This window comes from Macrosteles quadrilineatus, unplaced genomic scaffold (genome assembly GCF_028750875.1).
Source record: "Macrosteles quadrilineatus isolate MER2022 unplaced genomic scaffold, UCM_ALF_1.0 Scaffold_2__2_contigs__length_208266976, whole genome shotgun sequence".
NCBI classification, from domain to species: Eukaryota; Metazoa; Arthropoda; class Insecta; order Hemiptera; family Cicadellidae; genus Macrosteles; species Macrosteles quadrilineatus.
In genome coordinates, this window is record NW_026542595.1 from 122,755,706 (window position 1) to 122,780,693 (window position 24,988).

Consider the following 24,988-nt stretch of genomic DNA (forward strand, 5'->3'; position numbering starts at 1 on the left):
TTGATTGGTTTTAAAGCTTTATTTATGAATAACTTGTAAGAAATGACTCGTAAAATATACTTAAGAGGAAATATCGGTTGTTAACAACATTGTAATGAAAGGTTAAGCATATTTTAGCCTTAAAATTAGTTACCGGTATAAAAATAAGTCAAATTTGACCAAACATACTAATCTAATAAATTCTTAAGTAATGCATTAGTACCAACATTTGTAACATACGTATCCAATGTGGTTTGGACTGCAAATTGTATTCCTGAAGTATGAATATTTTGTTCAACAATTGAATTATACTAAAATAAGTCTAAAATGAAAGAAACTCTATATACCCTGAATTAAATTACAATTCAATGAACACTCAGTATTGAAAGTAGCCTACTAAATACAATTTTAATTAGTAAAGTAACTTTAAATTTTATATTGACTTACAAAATGACAGTATTTTTCCTTGACTTCCTTTTCAAGTGGTTTATGTGTCATAGCTGTTGGGATAAGGTAATTAATTATATCAAGTCAAATAGAATATTTTTACGTAGGCCACACTAAAAATATTTAACAATAAGGGAATATGAATATATACAGATTGTCTTACGAGTGAAGAACATATCGATGGAAGCTGGTACAGATATGGAGAAAATTGCCAACACATTAAAAACTTTTTCCCTCTAAAGAGATGTACTTGACAATATTTTTAAAAGCTGACAAAATAAAAACGTATGTAACAAAGTTAAATGTATGACAACAGAAACTTAACTACGCCTAGTTTGAGCAGCCTTAGTAAGAAATTTTCAGAAAATGTTTTATTGTTTTACTAGACAGATTCTTTTACATTGCTTCTTGCTCATGAGTGTACTAGAGGTTTAAAAGTGAACGTATTGCCTGTAGTTTTTCCACTCGCAAGATAATCTATTGAGTTAGTCTCTAAATGGGTGGTTTCCATAGACTTTGTAATACTTATCGACTAAACAAATTCAAAATAAGGGTGAAAGTGACTAAGTGAAATGTCAACTAGAAAACTAAACAACAAAAGGTAACATAAACATTCTTTTGTATAAAAACTAACATAAAAACTTAGCACAATCTAATAGTAGAAGATATTTCTCAGTTCTTGCAGTAATTGCAAATATCACAAGTATGAAAAAAACTGATTCCTTAAGAACCACGATAACAATTGCCTGAAACAGGAAGGCACTAATTTTATTTACAGATGTAACAAAAATTGATGTTCTTTACAAAAATATTTTGGTCAAAAGAATCTTTGACAGTAGTTCCTATACAAGAAACAAATTTACTATTAGCCACTGTAGACTGTACAACATGACTGAAAGTTTATTGAAGCCTACCCTGTTGGCTTGCAGACTGGTTTTGATCTAGGTTGTGTTCTGGGTTGATATTGATCGGCTGCATGGTGGGATTCACGTGAGGTACTGCTTGGAAGTATTGGCTTGCGGAGAGCTGAGGAGGAATGACTCCCCAAGTAGGTTGAATTTGAGGTTGAGGCACATTTTGAACTCCATGAATTTGTTCTTCAACCTGCTTCAACTGTTGAAGCATAGTTTGATACGTCATCAGTAGTTCCTCTTTAGTTTTCCCGCCCTGCATCCTACCTAGTAAAACTTGTTGCTGCAGCAGCTCTTCTTGTTTAGGTGCCACAGTTTGCACTTGATTCGGTAGAAACATGTGAGGCAGGTTTTGTACTTGAGCATTCTGCAATAGCAACTGTGCCTGAGCCAGAGCTAAAGCTTGAGGCGATAACACTTGTGAAGGTTGATCAGCCTTGAAAACAGTATCTGCAGGTTTCATGGCAGTTGAAGGGTTTTGTTGAATGCTAGCAGCATCATATGGCGTATTCTGCGCTTGAGCCAGCGAAAATGCATGAGCTTGGGATAAAATTTGAGCTTGAGATTGTTCATTCAGAACACTTTCTGGAGGTTTATTTAGAACATTAGGTTGTAGTTGCTGAAGACGAGCATCATATAAATTCTGCGCTTGAGACATAGCCAAAGCATGAGCTGATAACATTTCAGCTTGAGAAGGTTGTTCTTTCAAAACACTATCAGGTTTATTCAGAACAGTTGAAGGTTGTTGAAGGCGAGCGTCATATGGCATATTCTGGGCTTGCAAGGAAAGCGCATGAGCCTGTGATAACATCTGGGCTTGTGATTGTTCCTCTACAGGTTTATCTAAGGACTGTGGCTGCATACGTGCATCAAATGGCATCATCTGAGCCATATAACTCTGCATCATCTGCTGTGGCAGCAGCAAGTGTCCTGGGTACGGGTTCAAGGCTGATGGTAGAGAGTACTGAGGCAATAGACCCTGGGCAAGCATAGATGAATAATCCTTGTTTGATGATAAATTTTGATTCAAAAGCATCGCCTCAATTTGGCGTTTGTAATTTTCCTGGCTATCAAACAGATTTGGGAAAGGAATATTCCCCATTTGGAGTATTTGAACACCAGGTCTAATTTCTTTATCTAATGACCCATAAGGCGTAAGAAGCGGTGATAATGAACTGGATACAGATGAAATCGAATCTCGGCCATTTGAAATTTGAATAGGCATAACATTGGATGAGCCATTTGTGGAGTGATGTTCCATATTTGTTTGGGGGAAATAATACTGCGTAGTTTGTGAAGAGAGAGGCGGGGAAGATGAAAGATTGAACAGGTCAGTAGTCTCAGGTGGTATGGCATTAGGTGACACATTCGTCTGCACATTTGAGGGAGGTTCGTGTCTAATGAAACTGTGCAGCAAAATATCAAATTCAGAGGGTTCACTTCGGTCAGTAATCTTTTTTTCTGTGCTTGATATGACTTTATCTTTACGTTGATCACAAATATTCTCTGATCCTCCTAAAGAAAGACCTTTGAAATTTGATGCAAGATCATTTGTTGCTGTAGGAACCTCTTCCTTGGCTCTTTGTGAATTGTTAGGCTTACTAAATTTAGGAGCTTCTGGCTTATTGTCTTCAATGTCAAAATAATTAAGCTCTGATTGCTTTGATTCTTGGTAGTCATAAGAAGTAGGTTTTGAATAGTGGTCGACATCCGAATGCTTTGACTCTTGTTGGTAGTAGCTAGAAGCAGGTTTTGCATAGGGGTCACCATCCGATTGCTTGGATTTTTGTTGGTAGTTGTTGGAAGCAGGTTTCGCATAGGGATCGCCATATGATTGCTTAGATTCTTTTTGGTAGTCCTTAGAAGCAGGTTTTACATAGGGATCACCATATGCTTGCTTAGATTCTTGTTGGTAGTCATTAGAAGCAGGTTTTCCATAGGTGTCACCATTTGATTGCTTGAATTTTTGTTGGTAGTTGTTGGAAGCAGGTTTTACATAGGGATCGCCATACGATTGGTTAGATTCTTGTTGGTAGTCCTTAGAAGAAGGTTTTGCATAGGTGTCACCATCTGATTGCTTGGATTTTTGTTGGTAGTTGTTGGAAGCAGGTTTTGCATAGGGATCGCCATATGATTGCTTGGATTCTTGTTGGTAGTTGTTAGCAGAGGGTTTTTCATAGGAATCACCATGATCATCTTCCCACTCTTTCTCAGGGCGCATCGTATGGCTGGTGTCTTGTAGTTCAAGATTGCTCATCCTTAACCTATAAACAACAAACTCAACTGTGAACATGTTATATTCTTGAACTTTTTTGCTGATCGGTGAAAATAAATATTTTTAACTAAAAAAATAAATCTGTGATTTAGATGTAACCCCTCAAGGCTCATTGACTCATTTCCAAATCTGATATCAAATTGAAGGGAATTTGACATCCAACCAACATTTTTGACATCATACACAAATCAACACAACACTAATGCACAGTTATAACACTAGGCTGTCCACACCAAAACAGATCAATTCTTCAACTACTAACCGCTATCCATTTAATGACATTGGCATTGGAGTTGGGATATATCAGCCAATAGTTGCTGATCTATGGTAACCATTCTTTTCCATAGGAAATCATATTAATCTTTTTCCTTACCTCTTAAAATGCTCCACTCCAAGGGCCAATGTCACTAAAGATTGACAGCAACTATCTGCTGTGTCATTCTGATTCAAATTTAAGTGCATTTCTACATGTTTATTGTGTTGTGTAGATATGAATAAGATGACAAAGCTGATTGTTAGAAGTCAGCTTTATTTAAATTGATGTTGGATTTGATAATGGGTCCTTAGGCTTAAAACAAGTTATTTATTTATTTAAGGAGGCTGGAGGCAAACAAGGTACAGTAATCCTTTAACAAAATTGCAGATAAAAATGCTCTAAAAAGTTAGGGATACGGTGAATTTTTCTGATTGGCTCATCAGCCAGTATTTTCAAGGCTTTGCTCTGTACTAACTGTAATTTATTTTTACTATATCTTACCGTTCCATTCTACGTCTATTGTCTTCGTCGTGGCTCCTTAAGCTTTCCTCAAGCACTCGCTTCATCAAAAGCTCTTCATCATCTTCCTCTTTTTGGAAGAGTGCACTTCCTTTTTTCTTTGTCCAGACACTCACTGTAAACAGATGAAAGATATACTTCCAGTGAAAATAAATTTGTACACACACAATGCTTTTGTGTTGTATGAACCTCATGGTGCATAACCTCAATGTTGCCCGGTCTAAACCATGATGCCCACTGACATGGTAAGAGTAACAGATGGTGACCACTAGACCAAAAATAAACTACAGAACCAGATTACTATGCAAGTGAAACTGCTTAATTTGTTTTATCCCAACCTGTGCCTTTTGTGATTGTATAGATTACCGAGAATACCATATTTTATAGCATCGTCTGAACTGTTAGAATGAGTGAAATAAGGCTGATCATGTCTATTGTCAGCAAGCATCTTGAAATAATAGTAATAATCTGGAGAACTACTGAACAACAAAATAGGGAGTAAAAACAACCCTTAGTTATAAAAACCTGTTGAAACGTACTGGATGAGGAATAGGACACAAAAATTATATATCAACCTGTGACCAAAAAGTTTAGGGGCGTTATTACAATTTCTGAGAAATATGAACAAAGTACAAAGAAAAATATGGTACAAAGAAGTATATTTCCCATCTCTATTTCTACTAGCAAGAACTGTTAAGTGGTTTACAATCTTTTATTCTATGTATACACACCCTGTGTTGACATACCTGGTGGGGCAGGCATTGCTACCTCAGCAGGAGTAAATCCTGGAGGAACCGTTGGAGACTTGGGCACTTTTGGCTTTCGCATCTTCTTCGTCTTCTGAACACCAGCACCTCTGTGAATCAACATCCCATTATAATTTGGTTACTAATAGAGGTGTGCGAGTGCTCGAGTATTTGAATACTTGGCTCGACTAAAGTATTTCAAGAAAACTCAAAGAGTTGAGGTTTTTAATGAGTTGGATGGAATATATTTGTACAGAATGACGGAATTAAAGCACAATCTTTACTCTAGCAAGTTATTTTATAAATCTTAATGTATACGGGCCTTAGAACATACTAAGATATGGTATATAAAACTGTGCTTCGTTCGGAAAACTCAAGGACCAAGACTTGAATGAAAACGAGGGCAGCTTTTTAGATCTAACGAATAAATTACAAAGGCACAATTTGTGCCAAGCTAGCTGCAATCCTTCCAATTTTATAGAAAGCAATCACTATACAGTAGAACCCCTCATATCCGGCCTTGGTTTTACCGGTCCTCTGTTTATCCGGCCCCTTCCAAGAAGCCAATATCAAAATGTTTTTCTCACAGCTTACAAACGTTTAGATGTAGCACTAGTCTTTGTGACCGCTCAAGTCATAAAATAAATTGTTCTCTTTACTTATCTGTTTGTATACACATTTATTTGCCGAGTCACTATACTCAGTTGAGCTAGAAGGCCTAACCTCTGATCAGTTGGTTGATTATTTCCAAATTGGGGTTAGTACAGTACAATACATTGATTTTTGTATTTCACAAAATGGATAAGAATGTTGAGTAGAAATGCATGTACCATTTAAGTCCTAATGATCTTCAAGTACAATTTATTGTCATTTTTACCTCCATTTAATAGGGGTTGTTACCTGAAATCATAATATTTGTACATTTATTACTTAATGACTTAAACCTACAAATATTTTTTTTCTTTTTACAAACATGTTTATTTTTCTAAAAATGATCCCAGAACAGAATTAAATGATACTTTTGATTGCATATATTGATTACCTATTATTATTAGGTATGAATTGTCATTTTTATAGTAGGTTGGTTTATCCGGCCAAATCGTTATCCGGCCAGGGGCTTGGTCCCATGGTGGCCGGATATGAGGGGTTCTACTGTATCATCAAATAAAAAGTTTCTGAAATTATTAAAAAAACTAAATATTACACATAATATTTAAAATATTTAAATACCTGCTATTAGGCAATCCAATCTGGTTGCAAACTAGTTTTGGCTCCTATATGTCGAGCCATCATCAAGGAAGTTTTCTTTCTCAATATGCAACAATATTGGATAGCCTAGTAGCAGGTATTTAATCTTTTAAATTAATATTTAGCAATCCAGAGGCTAACATCTATAATTAACTTACACATAATAGTTTTCTTCGTCCTCTTCGCTTTTCTTCCTCCCAGAAGTTCGAGAACTTGGTCTGAAAAATCATGCAAGGAAATTAATCATTTTAGTCTTTGAACCATAAGTTGAACCAATTAAAATTCAACATACCAAGTGCGTTTTATTTGAGTATGCCCACAACCACCAAAGCTACCATGCTACAATATGCATTCTACAGTTCAAGATAACTTTAAGTCTCTTACACCACATGCTCAGATTATTTTTACAATGGATAGGGCCTAATTGATATGTGTATAGTAGAAGATGCCTGATTAAATTTCTAAACTATTTAATAATGAAAATTGTTTGAAATCATGGGAAACCTTTATTTATCACGACATGCATTACGAGTCATCTACAATAGCCTAAAACTACTTGACTACTTTTACTTGGAACACAGAAAACAGCAAATTATCACTTTAAAATTATTGGGGGGTGTAATTTAAAGTGCTTATTTTCAGCAATCACAAAGAAAGGCATTTTCAGTGAAAGCATTATTATAGCCAACACAATCAAATTTCAGGAAGGCTTGTCCCATGTCTGAATTCAGCACACTTTAGAAAAAAAATGACAGGATTGTAGTTACTAATGGTACTGAAATTGATTAAGTTATGCATGCAGGGATTTCAGACTTTTTAAACTAATTAGGTTAGTAAGAACGATATCTTTTGTCAAATTTCGACTTCTGTAATCTCTAGATATTAAAATATTAATATTAGGAATTGTTGCTAATTCATTGTCAGAAGATTCAAGATTCAAGATTCAAGATCTTTATTTGTCATTAAGCAATACAAGTATTACAATAGACATCGTCAAAGTTGTTTTTTTTTTTTTATAATACATACAGTTATTTCCTGTTAGAGTAGGCCTAATAGCAAGAATGCACCAAGTGAGTAGCAATCACTCTTTAAAATATAACAGTTAAACATAATTAACTCTAAAATAAATAAATTAACAATTTATTAAGGAAATTGACAGGAAAGCAGGCCCACCCTCAAACAAGTCCATAGAGACACACAACACATCACAAAACCAAAAGTAGAAATCCCCGCGGTCACCGACCACTCCCTCAACCACCGGAGACCGGAGAAATGGCAATGGCAGTTGCAATACTGGTATTGCCACTGCCATTGCCACCTCTCCAATCTCCAGCGGTTGAAAAAGCGGCCAGCGACCACGAAAATTTCCACCCCCAATCCCGCGATGTGCTATGCGTCTCCACGGACCCATTCAAAGGCAAGCCCGCCCTCCTGTCAATTTCCTTAATAATTCCTGGCAAATGCCCTATCTTTTTATAAGATAAATTAACAATTTACATGTCAATGATCAAAAATAAAATCTGTAAATATAATAACAATAAAATATTTAAATATAATAACAATTAAATAATTAAATATATTAATACTAACATTGATGTTCTAAAAACATAGGGAACTAATATCACAGGCCAGATAATCGTCTATGGAGTAAAAAACATTTTCCTTAAGCCATTGTTTTATAATAGAAACAAATTGTTTAAAGGGTACAATCCATGCCTTTTTTGGCAATTTATTGAATAGTTGTATCTTCATACACATGTGGCTGCTCTTTGTTTTTTCCAATCTTACAAAAGCTAAATCTAATTGATAGTTATTCCTAGTATAGTACTGATGAGTTTCGTTTCTAGTTGTAAAATTTTTCAAAGACTCCTTAACATCTATTAGACAACAGTAAATATATAGATTAGGCAAAGTCATTATTTGTAACTCTTTGAATATTGGTTTACAAGACTGTCTTTGTGGTATATTCTTGATTGCTCTCAGTGCCTTTTTTTGCCATCCAAGAGCAGACTGTGCACTGCAAGAGTTGCCCCATAAGGTTATACCATATTGTAGATGGGAATGAAAAAAAGCATAGTATGCAGTAATCAGCATATCTGCAGTAACACAGTGTCTTAGTTTTCTGAGAAGACAAACCACCCTGGCCAGTTTCTTACACACTTGCTCTAAGTGACTATCCCAACTTAATCTGCTGTCTAAATATATGCCTAGCAATTTCACAGATTTAATATCCTTATAAATAGAGTAGTTAAGAGTAAAAATTATATTTTCAGTTTTCTGGTTATTTACAATTAAATGATTGGATTGGAACCATTCTTGTGCAACTAGTAAAGCCTGACTCTCAATTTTTTTAAGTTCCTTTAAATCTTTATGGCTGTTTAGGAGTGTTGTATCATCTGCATAAAGAACAGAGGTACAAGGAATATTGAAAGAGAAATCATTAACTGCAATGATAAATAGTACTTAGTGGCCCAAGCACTGACCCCTGGGGTACACCATTTTCAATTTTCTTAAAGCTAGATTTGTCTTTGCCCTGGATTACCATTTGCTCTCTGTCACTTAAATAAGAAGCTAACAAATTCAACTCTTGGTCCCTTATACCATAGCTGTACAGTTTCTTAATAAGAAGCTCATGTTGCATACAGTCAAAAGCTTTTGTTAAATCAATTAGTAATGCAGATGAAAGAAGTTTATTTTCAAAGTTCATTAAAAGTTTACTGAAAATACTTTCTACTGCTTTGCATGTACTTCTACCTTGCATAAAACCAAACTGTTCATCACAAAATAGATCATTATTGATAAAATATGTATTGAGCTGTGCTTTAATGCAGGTTTCAAAGATCTTACTTAGTATGGGTACAAGAGAGATTGGCCGGTAACTGGATGGGTTTTGTTTCTCACCTTTTTTACAAATTGGCATTACCTTACAAAGTTTAAGTTTTTTAGGGTATATACCCTGATCCATCATTTTATTGAAGAGAAATGTTAATGGCTCTACTATTTCATTAATAATTTCTTTGATAACCCTATTAGAAAAACCATAATAATCTTCACTTCGTGAGGAACTTATACACACCTTATTACATCAACAGTATTGATTTTTTGCCACTTGAAAAACTCATTGCCTAAGTTTCTATTTGAGACAAAATTATTAACTAATTCTACTGCACGACTACTAGACATATCACTAACATTGCATTCATTTAATTCATTGACTACATTAACAAAATAAACATTTAAAGTATTTGAGTCTAAAACTACATCTTGGTTATTTTTTCTGCAATTTGATTCAGCTTTTATCAAACTCCATGCTGCCTTACATTTGTTTGAAGAATTTTCAATATACCTATCATTTGCAATTTTCTTAAAATAACTAATCCTTTTTTTATACATTTTCTTTAATTTCAAGTAATCTAGTTTATGGACTCCTTCGTTTGTTGTACCCATAGAACTTCTATACCTGTCATAAAAAGTTGTGACATATATCTTAAACCTCTGTAACTCTGGTGTATACCACTTCAACTTGGGCTTGCCATGATTGTTTATTTTAACTTCCTTAAACCTACAGCTTTCATTAAAAGAATTTGTCAATAATAAATTAAAATGGTTAAACGCTTCATCTACATTGTTAAACTGTGCTAATTGCATCCAATTAATTTGTGACAGTTCATTCCTTAAGTTAGAGAGTTCTCTAGGAGTTGTATCCCTTATTGTTTTAGTTGTGATATTATTGGACTTTGTCCTGTTGACTTTCATTTCATTAAATTTTGCAAACACTCCTGCATGATCTGATAAGTGTGGTTCAATTACAGAACAATTTACTTTATTTCTATCAATGTTGGTTATAATATTATCTAAACACTTATCACCCCTAGTTGGATTTTCATTTAACCAGTAAATGTTATGGGATCGTAATACATTTTGGAAGAAATCTCTTTCTTTTGATTTAATTAATATATTAATATTAAAATCTGCAGTTATAATATATCTTGAACCAACATATTTTGTATTTAAGTGTAATAAAAAAGTGTCTAGTATTTTAAGAAACTGGTTGATATTTGAATCTGGAGTTCTGTACAAGGTGGATATAATGACAATTCCTGGCAAATTAATTGCAGTTACCTCAAAAATATTGTCCTGGTAAAACTGTGTTACATCTAACGCTTGAGCCTCAATGCCTCTCTTATAATATATAGCACTTCCACCACCTCTTGTAAGAGAATTATTTCTACCACAAATACTACCTAAGTTATACCCGTAAGGAATGTAAAAAGCAAATTCTTCTTCGAACATCCAATGTTCATTAATAGTTAAAATATCACAGTTAAGATTTGTCAAAAAGGCATCAATTAAGTTTAACTTATTTCTAATAGATTGAACATTACAATGATAAATACTAAGACATTCATTAGATAGACCTAGGGTACGTTGCCTTGCGTTGGTGGAGAGACGTTTCCCGATTGAGACTCAGTGCCTGGTGGGGGAGGTTGTTCATCGTGTGTAGGCCTACTCACTGGACGGTTGTACTCCTTAGCAGCAACCGCCTCAGCTATCCTATCCGCAAGCCATTTCTTTCCCTTGTTGTTGAGATGGAGACCTTGGCGTGTTTGCAAATGTCTTTCCGCTTTGCTAGCTTCCACAAAAAATACATTGTTGTGTTTTTGACAAAGTTCTTTGAGTCGTAGGTTGGTTTTTCGTAATTCATTATTCACGCATGACCAATTTGGCAAGTCATATCTCATTGGCAAATCCACAATGCACACAGTTTGTTGTTTCCACTTGTCCAAGAAAGTCGATATACCCTCAACACATTCATCTGCTTCATTTCTAGCCACATCGTTTGTACCACAAATGATCACTAGAGCATCTTCTTTTCTAAGATTTTCACCCTCAATATTATTTGTATTTAAAATTTGATTTGTTCGACCACCTGGTCTAATAAATCCTAGTGTTTCATACAGCTTTTGGGATTTTTTTAAATGGTTTTTAGAAGCTTGGTTATAACTGTTGGTTCAGTAACCCTTGGTGGGCAGACAGGTTACAGTTAGGATGGCACAAAATTAAAAAATCTAAAAAGATTTACTATAACATCATCCAAAATAACACATTACTTACTCTAAATAAACACAACAAAAGACTTTTTAGTGGATGAATATTATTTTGTCGTATTTACAAATACAAAGTGGTGAGGAAGAGAAGAGGAAGATCGGAGAGAATGGATGTCTTTAGAAACTGTCTTGCTTGCACAGGAAAGAAAAACTATAAACTTGTTTGCTTATTTTTTCATTATTTTGCTTTTAGTTGTCAAATGTGTAACGTTTATTGAAAGCAAAGCTTTAACTTTTGCCATTCTTAAAATTCGTTCAGATAGTGGTTCCTACAGAAAACCACACATACAGTGAAAAAAAGGCACTTGACTTAATCTTCCAGACATAACAAACCCAAACAATACAAGAGGCCTGGGTCCAAGCACTTCTTTTGTTTATTTACAGCCATAAATATGCTTTTATCTACAAGGGGACGTGAATCAACCCACAATTGTAAATATTCTTACAAAAAAAATGCAATCTTGAGGCTGGATTCAATTGTCTCCGGATTTTATTATTTAAGGATTTTATCCTTTTTAGTCAATAAACTTGCATTACTACAATCAACTATAGCTATATATCTTCTTCCTAAGAAATGAGTAGGGTCTATTTATATATTGAGCCCCTTATCATTTTTAAACTAACCTTACAAATGTTACACAGCACATTTTTACCGTCTTTCTAAGTGAAATAATAGTACCACAGGGGAACTTTACAGGCATCCTTCTTATATACAGTATATAAATTTTTATCAGTTGTTAAAGAATTAAAGAAATACACACAAAAACACAAGCAACCGCACTTGCATGTAAAAATCACTCTTCGCTCTACACTGAACTTGGTGAGTTGAGCAGCCGTAAACTTTGACTACTAGAGAACAACTAAAATGGAAATATTGCTCAGTACAATGAACCTACATAGGCTAGAAAATATGGGAAGAATTAGGTGCAGCAGTACATTTTTTTAATATGTAAAAATTCTTGCCACAAAGACTGATTGTACGAAATAATAAAGGTTATATTCCTCTGTTTGTCTTCAGTCTTAAAAAATAGTCTGGGGATGACTAGTTTTGGGTCAAAGACACATTATCAAATCCACGTCAAATTGAGTAGTCTATAACCCGACAGAAGCCATCAAAACGTATGATTATAGCTTTATGTGTTGACCCAAAACTAGTCATCCATAGACTATTTTTTAAGACTTAAGACGGACAGAAGTATGTAAACATTATATTATTTAGTAAATTTTTTCACAGTAATAAAACAATTTAAAATTCAAATACAAATCAACTGTTTAGCCAAGTCACAAAGATAGAATGATAAATAATTTACATATAGTTTTTTAAATGTGCTATTTATAATGCAATTGGTGTAACAGCAAATTTTATCTAGCTTCACAATATAATTAGGCAAATAATGCTTCAATGTACGATTTTAACGTTATAATTGTCAAATAAAATTTGTTCATCGTGTTTCATATCAAGTAGGCCTAAAATTCCTCAAGTTTTCTAAAGTCCTATTATAGTCCATGGACCGAAAGTATTAATCCTGAGATTTTGAGGAGTCAAAAAACTGGCCGAGATCATGAAATTATGACCCTAACCTACAGATTATGAAAGACTCAATCACAATCATTAATTTCTATATCAGAATGAATCTTAATGGCAATAAGTCTAGTTTAGCATATATTGCAAGAGACGTAAAACTCACAGCATCGCATCTGATTAAATTGCAATTTATAAACACATTTTGTGTTGAATTTCTTTCTCAAAGAAGAATCCAATTTCACAATAACCAAAGGATATCCTTTATTAAAAGTTACTTTGCCAAGTAGGTCTATTTTACTAACTGTGGTAAAACAGTATAACATGGATAGACACAAATTAGGAAAAACATTTTACAAAGGGATGTGCAATCACGTACAATTCCTCTGTATGCACAGAACACAGTCGCTTATCCTTAGCTTGCCCTTACTCCATCTCGCTGTAATATCCTCTGCTATCTGCGAATTCTTTTAACTTGGCAATTGTGGGCTCCTTGGCGTGTACTTGCATCTAATACTAAATTTATCCATAAAACCTCTGTCCTTTTGGTTAAATATTAGTGTCAATTCTCGATACCACGGCTGATACTCGGACATTGGTATCGGTATTGAGAATACCGATAACCAACACATCTGCGAAAATCTCGTGAACATGGGAGAAGATGATGTCAACATGGCCGTGTGAAATGAAGAATTTTGATCGGGGGAGACGACAATAATATCCACACGACCAAGGGAAAAATGTTACTTACTAAGATACAAAGCAAAAACTCCACATAAATGTAGAAGCGATACCGGACAATAAAAAAAAAACTGCCTTAAAATATTGAAATCACATTTAACTTCAATACGACTTTCTTAGACTACCGTACTATGAAATTGGCTGACTGAGAAAAACAACATTTTCAGAATTTGTTATGTTGTTACTAGAAACAAAGATTTTTGAATTGCGTTTATTTAGCAATGTTAATTCATTTTTTTATGGTTAAAATATATCCCACGGTCGTGTTGACACCATCATTGATTTTACATGTATATTGAGATTTGATAAATAAACGACCCAAATTCCGGCATATTTTCTACAGTTTTTACATGGTAATTTAATTATTGTATTGATTGATGTTTGCTATACAATGTATAATAAATTGTCAAAGAGCAATAAAGACATTTTATAATTATCATCGTCTCCCATGGTCAGTAAAATTGTTATTGTTTTTCGCGATTAAGGCAAAATGATAAATATATCCCGCAGCCGTGTACACACCATCATTGTTTCACGTGGTCACGGAAACATCGTCATCGTTTTTTGCAATCGCGGCAAAATGTTAAATATATCCCTTAGTTGTGTTGACACAATCATCGTCGCCCGGGGTCAAGGAGAATCACGCTGTAAAAGCAGTGAAACCGTAAATTTTCCAATCACAAAATCGTTGCAGACAGTAGTAAAAGCTCAACATGACTTGGCCTATTTTCTTTAGAAGACTCTGAATTTTGGTAAAAATCCAATTATCCGATTGGGGTCTGGTCCCAATTGATTCGGATAGTTGGAGTTTTACTGTATGTGTTTATGTATTTATTTTCATCTACTTTCGTCAAGGTAAGCCTGCTACCTATTCACCCCCAAATCCTTAATAATGGTGGCCTGAAGCTACCTTTCCCACACAAAATTACTGATTTTTTGTTGGTTTAATTGAAACACAACGTTTTAAATTGATCGCCAGTAGCCGAGAAAGTTGCGTGGAACCGTAAGTTGTCTTCAGAGCTGAAGGTGTGTACACTGTAGGTATTGCCAGTCTATGTTATTCCTTGCATACTGGGCCTACCTTGTAAATTGATAGTCATCCTCAATTTTCCGTCTCCACTCCATTTGTCGGAGTCTTTCCAAAGCCATCTCCTTTGATCTTCCGCTGAACAAAATCAAAGTAAAACAATCATAATTGCTTTAAGTGCATTGAACTATAACATGACCTATACCAAAAATGACCAAGAGCAGGAAAACATTATGCCTGCAGTACACTATCACCGAATGTAGGCGAACTAAGTCGAACACGATAGTGTGCTTGTGAACATTTGGGGTAGTTCGCATCGCCAACATTCGTGTTCGGGTGGGCTCGCTTTTTTGGCGGTCTCCCGTCGCGAATTAAAGGAGACGAATGCTGAGCGCAGACGGGCACGAACATAGCCAGTACACACTCGCTGTCATTCGTAGTCACGGACACTCTCTTTATACAGTAGGCCTATTTACTGCAGTGGTTGTTTAGTTAGAGTTACTTTTAGTTTTTGTTATTTAATTATTTTCTACTAGATCTTATATACGGTAGATAAATTAATTGTACAAAGTACGGAGTGTTCTAATGAGGAAACGCTATTATTTTTGGAACTGTACCATAGTGAGTCTGTTCTGTGGCCGTGGGATAATTTAATTGAATATATATATACCTGTATAAAGTATCGCTTAATAAAACAAACATTTTAATAAATAAAGCAAACATTAATTTTAAATTACTAAGCCACAGAGAAGTAAGAAACTTAGGATACATTCAAGTGGTGTCTAACACCAAAACTGAAATTATACAATTTCCTCTATAATTATCTAGAATAGTCTTCGAAGTTAGCGTCCATGTTGCACAAAGTTTGGTGCGAATATTTTGCCGCGAATACGCAATATTGGGTTCAGCACAGTTCGGCCAAAGTTAGCCGATAGTGTACTTGGTTAGTTCGGGATGGTTCGGGCTGCGCATTCGTCAATATTCGTGGTCGCAATCTGACCCGAACATTTGGCGAAACATTCGGGCGAATGTTCAGTGATAGTGTACTGGTAGCTTTACAATCTAATGTCATTAACCAGGATTTTTAAACGCCCGCCAGACCCTACTACAGTAGTTTTCCCCAAGCCACCTCTCATTTTGCCATCTACTGCTCAGCAAGTGTTCGTGTTGGTCATGGTATTGATTAAAATTCATATTTTATAATTAAGGTAATATTGAAAAGTAAATAGTCAAATATCAAATGCAATTTCAGAACCATATTTACAACTAAATGGTTCTCTGAAGGGTTCATAACCTTCCAAAGTATAAACCTTCTCATAGTTTTACTTCATTTATAGTAGGATTTTGGGTAGGCCCTAAATTTGAAAACAATACATATGTCTACTGTCACACTCACGATTACGAACAGCTGCAAAAGATCGAGCAACGAATCGACAGTCCCAGTTCAATTTAGTTCACTGATTCTTGACCAGAAGCCACCACCTACCAGGACGAGCAGACCTTGTCAAACCGTAACCGTGTCTCTGCGACGAGAGAGGCTTGTCATACCGCCCTGAAGGGTTAATCCGGACATGAAAAATCCAGACCATCAATAATTCTGGTTTATTCATGTCTGGAAAACAATAAAATGAAAAAATGCACTATATAAGTGGCTCTTAATCGTAGCGGGCAGCAGGTGCAATCAGGCGACACGACTTAGCCCATCAGGTATAGGTACAACTGGAAATACCTATACCATTTCCACAGATCTGTTAGGAACTGAGTGAAGTAAAAATTTACTTCCTCTGTACAGTACTGTTGATTGGTCCAGGATTGGAATCAGTTGTCTTGGTCCAAGTCCACATATCTCCTGTTCCCAGCTCATCTGCCAAAACAGTTAGGTGTTCAATAGAGCACATCTGCCCACACGTCCGAATCATACAGGAATACGGACTGGACCTCCCACATGCCTTGTGCGCCAAACAAAAGATCAGGTCCCACCAGCTAAGCTTACTGCCTATTATAACTCCAAGGTACTTTGCGGCACAAACGGTTCAGCACACTTCAACCTGATTTATCCTTAACCCCCCCCCCCCTCTCCCCCCAACCAAGATGGTGCCACTTGCTTATTGGTCAGAATCACAATCTCCATTTTGCTCAGAGCAAGCAAGAGATTGTGGTATAACATTAATGATTTGAAGGAACTTTTGACTCGGATCAGTTTCAGCTGAACCAGCCAGCAGTCTGCAGATCATATCTGCGCAACCAACTAAAATAGTGTCCTCAGCCTCAGGCATTTCAGACCTTCAGAAGTCTGAGCTGAGTATGGATGCTTGAGCGGCACTATAAGTGACACTCATCGTCCTTAGGGCTTCTGTGTTGTCAGAAATGAGGTAGGTAGCGGAAACGGAAGTAATGCTGTTATGATTCACAAGAGTTATGCCAGGACTAGGAAGGTTTTCTGAAGAGCGTCATTAGTATATCAATATAAATCATATAAAACGTTTTATGCACATCAATTTTTACGAGCAGCACAACCTACGAGAATAGTGGTTGAAATCCTCAGCTCTTATCACAGCTCGCTTAAGTTCTCAATATCAGTTTGATGACTGCTTAGGATCAGTTAATGGTATACATCAATTGAAACTTTAAACAATAATAACAGTGGCATCAGCAAAAATGTTTTTATCTGTCCACTAAACAAATTTTGATTTATTATAAATTGCAGTTTCTTAATTAGTTCTCTACAAGCCTTAAATGAAGTGGTCTTGCAGGACACTGGATGAGTCTTAAACTTGGCAATATCGTCAAGCTAAATTTGAAAACAAGAAAAGATATAACCAATACGACTGAATAGACTGGACTGTATGCAAATAGGCATATTGAGTGCATATTGGCCTGGTTCCTAAAGTTAATCTTTCACTGTTTGAATAGCCTATATAATTTCTAAGACTTATTACTAAAAAATAGCCAATTTCCAATCTGTAAGGAAAACACTTACAAAGGTGACACTAGAAATTTCAAAGTTTGTTCCCCCCCATGGACAAATCTTCTGAAGAGGTCTATCCATATCAAGTGATCCAACAGGGGTTTGCTTGACCATTTTTAAAATAAATAATATTTTTATCCTAGATACCTTTATCAATTCTGGGTTCAAAAGTGATTTTAACAATTTTTTATCTATTTTGTTACTCCTACGGCGGCCACTTTTGTTTTGCGGAACACGCAAATTTTTGTTCATGTAAGGGTTTGCATTAACTTGCACAGCTCGGTAACCATGAACACTAGAGTGATGAAACAAAAAGCATTTTAATCTGGAAGAAACAGCCTAAATATTATGTTCTGTACATATTTATTGAAATGTGTATCAAAAACAGTTTTAACATTTCAACATTTCATAAGAAAACGGAAAATTTTCAACTTTTGAAGGCGTATTACCATTGGAAAGAATAAAATCTCAGACTTGATTTTTTTTTTGTGTGTAGCATCTCAGTAAAACTGTTTGTATTTCAAATATCAACCATGAGACTTAGGTAATTCCTTTAAAAGTTATCATTTTTCAAACTTTTCAAACTTTTTCAGACTTTGATGCCACAAGGATTTGTATTTGATTTTTATGATAGTGACAAACTATAGGCTACACATGCATTGAATACAAGTTACTAAAGGCAATAAAAAGCTAACATACAGCACTAACATAAAAAGCTAATTGCAGTGTTACAGTAGACATGCAAAGTATACACAGTATTAAAATAAAATAGGCCTATGTTTTAAAAACAAACAGACTAGAGCAAAGCATGAAACAGTTGCACTATGTAAATAAATGCAGTGTTTGTAAGAAGTGAATTTCAACTTAATATCAAATGTTTTATTAGGTAACCTTAACAAATTTATAGGCTAATTTAAAAACTGAGTAAATTTATTTATAAAAGACAGAATTTTGCGATTACATTTTTTTACAATTCCCTTAATAACATAGCTTAGGCTACTTATTTAGGTACCTACTTTATTTGATTATTTGATCCCCATGCACAAAATAATAAACTGCTAAACTTACTCACTGTTTTATTACTGTACTTACTTGTTACCGTACTTTGAAAAAGAAATCATGTAATCTTACCCAATAGCTGACGAGCTTCCTGCAGCTTGCTGATTAACATTCAATCTTTTATCCATTTTGAGATCTTCATTTGAAGCAGAGAATTAAAGGAAATCTCAATCTAGAAAAAATACAGTTATACAGCACCTAACATTACTGTAGGCACAAATAATTGCATCTATATAGCATGTACCTATCAAAAACCAACGGGCTTCCCGAGATTAAGACCCCTAACTTACCTCCGGATTGAGACCCCTAACTTACCTCCTCTTAAAAATTATTAACTTACCGGTAACCATTCAATCTATCAAGAATAAATATGTAGGTAGCCTACAGTAAGTTAAGAGAATAATACACACAAGTTTTATTAAGTTAGGTAGTTTCTGATCAATGGTGAAGGAACGAGGCACAAGTATTTTTAAGTTAAGTTGGTTAGTCTAAGTTACCATGCAACCATTAGTTAATAACTTAAGGGACAAAATTCTTGTTAGACATAAGTGTGCGTCAATTAACTCACGAATAAGATTCAAGATAGTTTATTTGAAGAGTAAGAAATTTAAGAGACCGGCAAAAAAAAACACCCCTTAACATAGCCTAACTTAATAAAATGGTGCTGTCCTTAAGCTAACCGAACCTCTAGAACGTTAGCAACTCCTTTTGATGACAGAAAAGGCATGTCAGGGTGGACAGACAGGCTAACTTATGTGCCAATTTGTGAATGCATTAAGTGACCCTTTGAAGGTCTTAGGGCTAGGTTAGATTAGGGTAAAGTTTAGGTTAAGTATAAAATAAACGCTGTGGCTAAACTTACTCGTATGCAACCGTACGCCGTCAATCAATGACGTCACCTGATGAATGGCGTCACGGACGGCTGTTGGCATACACATGTACATTCGATATTTTTAACTATAGGCCTATAAATTATAAAATGGTGCTGTCCTTAAGCTAACCGAATCTCTAGAACGTTAGCAACTCCTTTTGATGTCAGAAAAGGCATGTCAGGGTGGACAGACAGGCTAACTTATGTGCCAATTTGTGAATGCATTAAGTGACCCTTTGAAGGTCTTAGGGCTAGGTTAGATTAGGGTAAAGTTTAGGTTAAGTATAAAATAAACGCTGTGGCTAAACTTACTCGTATGCAACCGTACGCCGTCAATCAATGACGTCACGGACGGCTGTTGGCATACACATGTACATTTGATATTTTTATCTATAGGCCTATAAATTATAAAATGAAACTTGTTAGGCTATAACATAACCTAACTTACCAACCTTGCTGATGGTGAACATATCAAATGAAGATTTATAAATAAAAAAATAGGAGAGCTTTCAAAGTATTATAAAATTAAACTGTTATAGCCTAATCTAAGATAGCCTAACTAACCAAACTTGCTGATAAAGCAATTAATGCAATACGTTAATCGAATGAAGGTTGTTTACAAGGTATAATAAAAAAAATAACTTAGGCTAGGCCTAGTTCTTTAATCGCATTCTAAGCAAAATGGAATAGGCCCTAACAAAAAGTTTAGGTTGCCTGTGAGATTCAATCTGGTTACCTCTTGGATATCAGCCGAGTTCTCTATCCACTATACAACGAACACCGATGGCTGCACTTGTATCGTTGCAGTAATGGTGCGTCAACAGGCGTCCATGACATCATTGACGGACGGTGTAACGGCGTATGGTTGACAGACGAGTAGCCACAGGGTAAAATGAGTTGAGTTTGTTAACTTAAGTTTGTTTCTGTTAGCCTAAGCCTATCCACAGACTAGGCTATTTTTTAAAAATTAGGCTAAAACCTTAATAAAAACACTTTTAAGTAGGCCTAGGCCTACTAAGTTAACCTTAACTTTAGGCCTGCATTTCAAAGTTTAACCCTCCGAGTGTTAAGAGTCGCGTAATCGACGCACAACACACCCGCCGTGGTATTATGCGTCGCTTTTGCGACACACAAACATCGTTTACGGCGAAGGATCTGAAACTGACTGAATCAGATTGAACTGGATCGATATTGGTGTCGTTGTTTTCGGCAGATTCTAAGCTTTCTCCTGATGTCTGTTTCTAAAAGCTTTTCATTTTAGTTCCGAAAATATTGTAGCAGACAGCTGACGTGCGTATTTGTAAACTTGGTTAACCTCGTACCGATGACTGATGTGTTTTAGCCTATTACGTTTATCATTGTTTTAGTGTTAAAAATGAAAAGTAGTGATATACGTGGTGCATTATAAAAAGATTTAAGTGATTTTGAAGGGCTGGTTGATGATCCTGAAGAAGTTAAGTTAGGTAGTGATATTGATGTAAATTATCGGCCAGATTCCTAGCTATGGTTAGGCTATGCATTCTTAGCTAACGCTAAATGTATGAAATCTGTTTTTCACCCATAACTTATTTAAGTTATTTGCAAATTTACTTCCTTATATTATTATATTTTTGTAATCCTTAGGCCTATAAATTATAAAAATTTATTGAGCGCAAACATAATTTTTTTTTCATTTAGCATATTTTAAGTATAATTTTTAGAAATGTTAACCCCACAAAAATTGTTGAAAATTTTTGTTGTAATGTTTTATATAGCCTATTAGGGCCATTCTTCAGAAAAGGACAGATTACGATCACCAAGGAATAATAAATAAAAATTAAGATAATAAATACATAATTTGTTGTTAAATATGTAGGTAAACGTTTTTTTTTTTATACTTAATGTAAAGAAGAAAAAAATCTAAATGAAATTTAATGAACATTTTATGTCCACAGAAGGTGACATAGGCTATCACTTCTGTGGACAGTCACCCCTCTAGGTTTAGCTTAAGATTAGCTGATTTTACTAACAAATTTGAAATAAGAATTAGCCTATTAAACCCAATTGCTGTTGTCTATCTAGACATTGAATATTAATAATATTTTGTTTATTTTACTTTTTCTATTCTATTAAAGGTAAAAAAAAAACAAAGAAAATCGGTCACCAAAGCCTGCATCACTCCTGTGGACAGGCATATATATGTAGTTCCAAAAAATCCACCAGGAGGCAGCACTGGCCAACTTTCACTATTTTTTTACAGAGAAGAAGTAACCATCTTGAACATAGAATCAGTTTGGTTGTGTTCTGTTCAGTTATTAAGTTGTTTATATCATGTGAAACTAGAGTTTTTTTTAATTGATCGTCGAGCTAATAGGCCTATAGCCCTCCGAGTGTTATGTGTCGATTGTGTAGTGTTTTGTGTCGATTTTTCGACTCACAAACACTGTTTACACCAAAGGCTCTATGACTGACAAAATCGGATTGAACTGGATCGAGTTAGGTAAGATATCGTTCTTTTCGTTAGATTCTAAGCTTTCTAAAGGTCTGTCTCTAAGCGCTGTATGTTCTCCGAGCCGATCGTAATTGTAGCAGACAGCTGACGTGCATATTTGTAAACAGGTTAGTTAACCTCGGACCGATGACTGATGTGTTTTATTATGTTTATCATTGTTTTAGAGTTAAAAATCAAAAGTAGTGATATACGTGGTGCATTATAAGAAGATTTAAGTGATTTTGAAGGGCTGGTTGATGATCCTGAAGAAGTAGGTAGTGATATTGATGTAAATTATCAGCCAGATTCCTAGCTATGGTTAGGCTATGCATTCTTAGCTAAACGCTATGTACCGAAATCTGTTTTTTGCCCATAACTTATTTATTTGCAGATCTACTTCCTTATATGATTATATATTTGTAATCCTCATAAAGTTTAGAACAAAGTGGCTATTTTCAAATATTTATAGGCCTATAATTTATACAACTTCATTGAGCGCGAACTTATTTTTTTTTTTTTTGAAAATGTTCCAAAAAAATTTTTTTTTACCTAAAAAAATTTTTTGTAACAAATTTTCCTTATGTTTTATGTATAATATTGAAGCCCATGATTTTCCAAACAAAATGGTATATAGAACAGTATAATTAACATTGTTTTTAAGCTTCTCAGATCCGTTTTAATAAAACCTTGCAATGTGCAAAAAATAGGCAAACATTAAGGCCAAAAGGACATTATGATAAAATGTCATAACCAGTTACTAGGGACCCTCGGAGGGATAGTCACTTCTGTTACCACATTTTAAAGGTAATTATACATGTCAATTAAACCTAATACACTAATTTACAGTAGTTTATGTGTTTCTCTACAAAAATAAGAGCAAACATTAACCTATTTGCTAGACTCTATGTTAGGCACTAATGCTAAATCATCACTTCTGTGGACACTAGCAGTTACCAGGCGCGCGTTGCTGCGCTTAACAACTATTATTTTAAATGGCAATTAAACCTAATACGCTAATTTACAGTAGTTTATGTACGCTAATTTACAGTAGTTTATGTGATTCTCTAGAGCAAACATTGTTCCTAACCTATTTGCTAGACTCTATAGGCATAAAATGCTAAATCATCACTTCTGTGGACACCTAGCAGTTACCCGGCGCGCGTTGCTATGCTTAACAACTATTATTTTAAAGGCAGAGGATACGCATCCGGTAACCGGACGTGGATTAGGCGTCCGGCAGTTACTGTCATAACCTAACCTAACCAACCAAACTTGCTGATAATAAAAAAATTGAATGAAGGTTAAATTCTCTTCATAAAATAAAATTATACTTAATATTGCAAAAACAAAAGATGTACAGTTAAGAAAAAAATGGCATTCAAAGCAAAATCTTTGACAAAAAGTTAAAGTTAATGATGGGATTCGAACCAGAGGGACCTCCTGCATATTAGCCGAGCACTTCACCACGAACGCCGATGGCTGTACATCGTATCGTTGTGGTAATGGCGTTCCGGGTCCTCACAACCCGGTCGGTGACGTCACTGCCGGACGCCTAATCCACGTCCGGTCACCGGACGCGTATCCTCTGTGTATTTTAAATGGCAATTAAACCTAATACACTTATTTGCAGTAGTTTATGTGTTTCCCTACAAAAATAAGAGCAAACATTGTTCCTAACCTATTTGCTAGAATCTATGTTTGTTTTTTAACTTTATTTGTAAAATTTGTAGTTGCGATAGTCACTTCTGTGGACTTATTGTCACTTCCATGGACATGCTAGTTTTTAAATACTAAAAATCTGGGAAAGTGATTTTTATTTAGTATGACCATTGCAATGGGTAAATATTAAAAAGGGTCATAGCCTAAAATATCTAAAAAAATAAAAAATAAAATTGAAATCTGTCCTTTTCTGAAGAATGGTCCACTACATTGAAGCCCATAATTTTCCAAACAAAATGATAACTTATATATAAAACAGTATAAGGCCTACTTTAAAACTTACATTGGTTTTAAGTTTCTAAGATACATTTTAATAAAACCCTGCAATTGCGCAATAAATGGGCGGACATTAATACCATTAACTTACTATGGACACTTGGCGGGTTAAGCTTTGACTTTTAAACTTTGATCCAGGCTAGATCTAACTTAAGTTAGACTAGGCCTACTTAACTTAGGCCCTAGGTAGAAGTAGGCCTAGCCTAACTTAGGCTACAAAATTCGTACCATAGCCTAGGGCCTAGTCTTAGCTTGGAGGCCTGGTCACAGACAAATTGGGTAGCCTAGGCCTAGCCTAATTGGCATCGGTAAATTCAAGTAACTTAATCTTGATTTTCCTTGCAAACACATTTATATTTCCCAGCGTTATTTGCAAAAGGGCATTCAAGAAACGAAATCAATGAAAATATTTAGCCTAACTTAGCATAGACCTAGTTTGTTTCCAGGATAAATCAGTCTAAATAAATAGCAAACTACAAGGTGACATCTTACCATTAGTTAAAAACATCCCTTGTCCAAGTGATTTTAATTTCACTTAGGGCCCACCCAAAGCAACAAAAACAAAATTAGAACCACAACTTTGAACTTTAACAACTTAGCCACTGTACTTGTCTTGTACTATCCTATTCCTACTATCCATCCAGTCATCCAGTCCAGATTCGGCAGATTCCAGCTTCGTTTTTCCGTTTTTCGGCTTCGGCCGGCCTCGGGGTCGGGGAGGATGATTTCGATTTCGACGATGCAACGAATGAGCGTCAGCGTGAGCGAATTCCGATTAATTCCGAATACTAAATTCTTTCTATTCTTCTAGTCTAGTCTAGGCCTGCCTATAATCTATTTTGCGAA

At 35.1% G+C, this 24,988-nt stretch overlaps 1 protein-coding gene across 3 annotated transcripts; it reads right to left on the bottom strand.

Moving 5' to 3' along the window:
• Positions 1-24,988, bottom strand: LOC128987647 (uncharacterized). Of its 3 annotated transcripts, XM_054408603.1 has the most exons (7): positions 24,635-24,988; positions 18,879-18,978; positions 14,834-14,917; positions 6,540-6,599; positions 5,134-5,243; positions 4,370-4,502; positions 1-3,601 (listed from the first exon to the last, which is right to left on the bottom strand). In XM_054408603.1, exons 2-7 carry the CDS (start codon positions 18,932-18,934, stop codon positions 1,327-1,329), a joined length of 2,718 nt encoding a protein of 905 aa, XP_054264578.1. In that variant the 5' UTR covers positions 18,935-18,978; positions 24,635-24,988; the 3' UTR covers positions 1-1,326. The 3 variants fall into 3 exon arrangements, with proteins under 3 accessions (XP_054264578.1, XP_054264580.1, XP_054264579.1); XM_054408605.1 differs by lacking the exon at positions 14,834-14,917 and having other exon boundaries at positions 24,635-24,987; XM_054408604.1 differs by lacking the exons at positions 18,879-18,978; positions 24,635-24,988 and adding an exon at positions 16,176-16,191.

Coding starts and splice junctions, on each gene's coding strand:
- LOC128987647 (XM_054408603.1), bottom strand. CDS start 18,934: ATGGATAAAAGATTGAATGTTAATCAGCAAGCTGCAGGAAGCTCGTCA. Junction 5,244..6,539: donor GACGAAGAAAACTATTATGT/GTAAGTTAATTA, acceptor GTTGATTCACAG/AGGTGCTGGTGTTCAGAAGA. Junction 3,602..4,369: donor AATAGACGTAGAATGGAACG/GTAAGATATAGT, acceptor TGTTGTTTATAG/GTTAAGGATGAGCAATCTTG.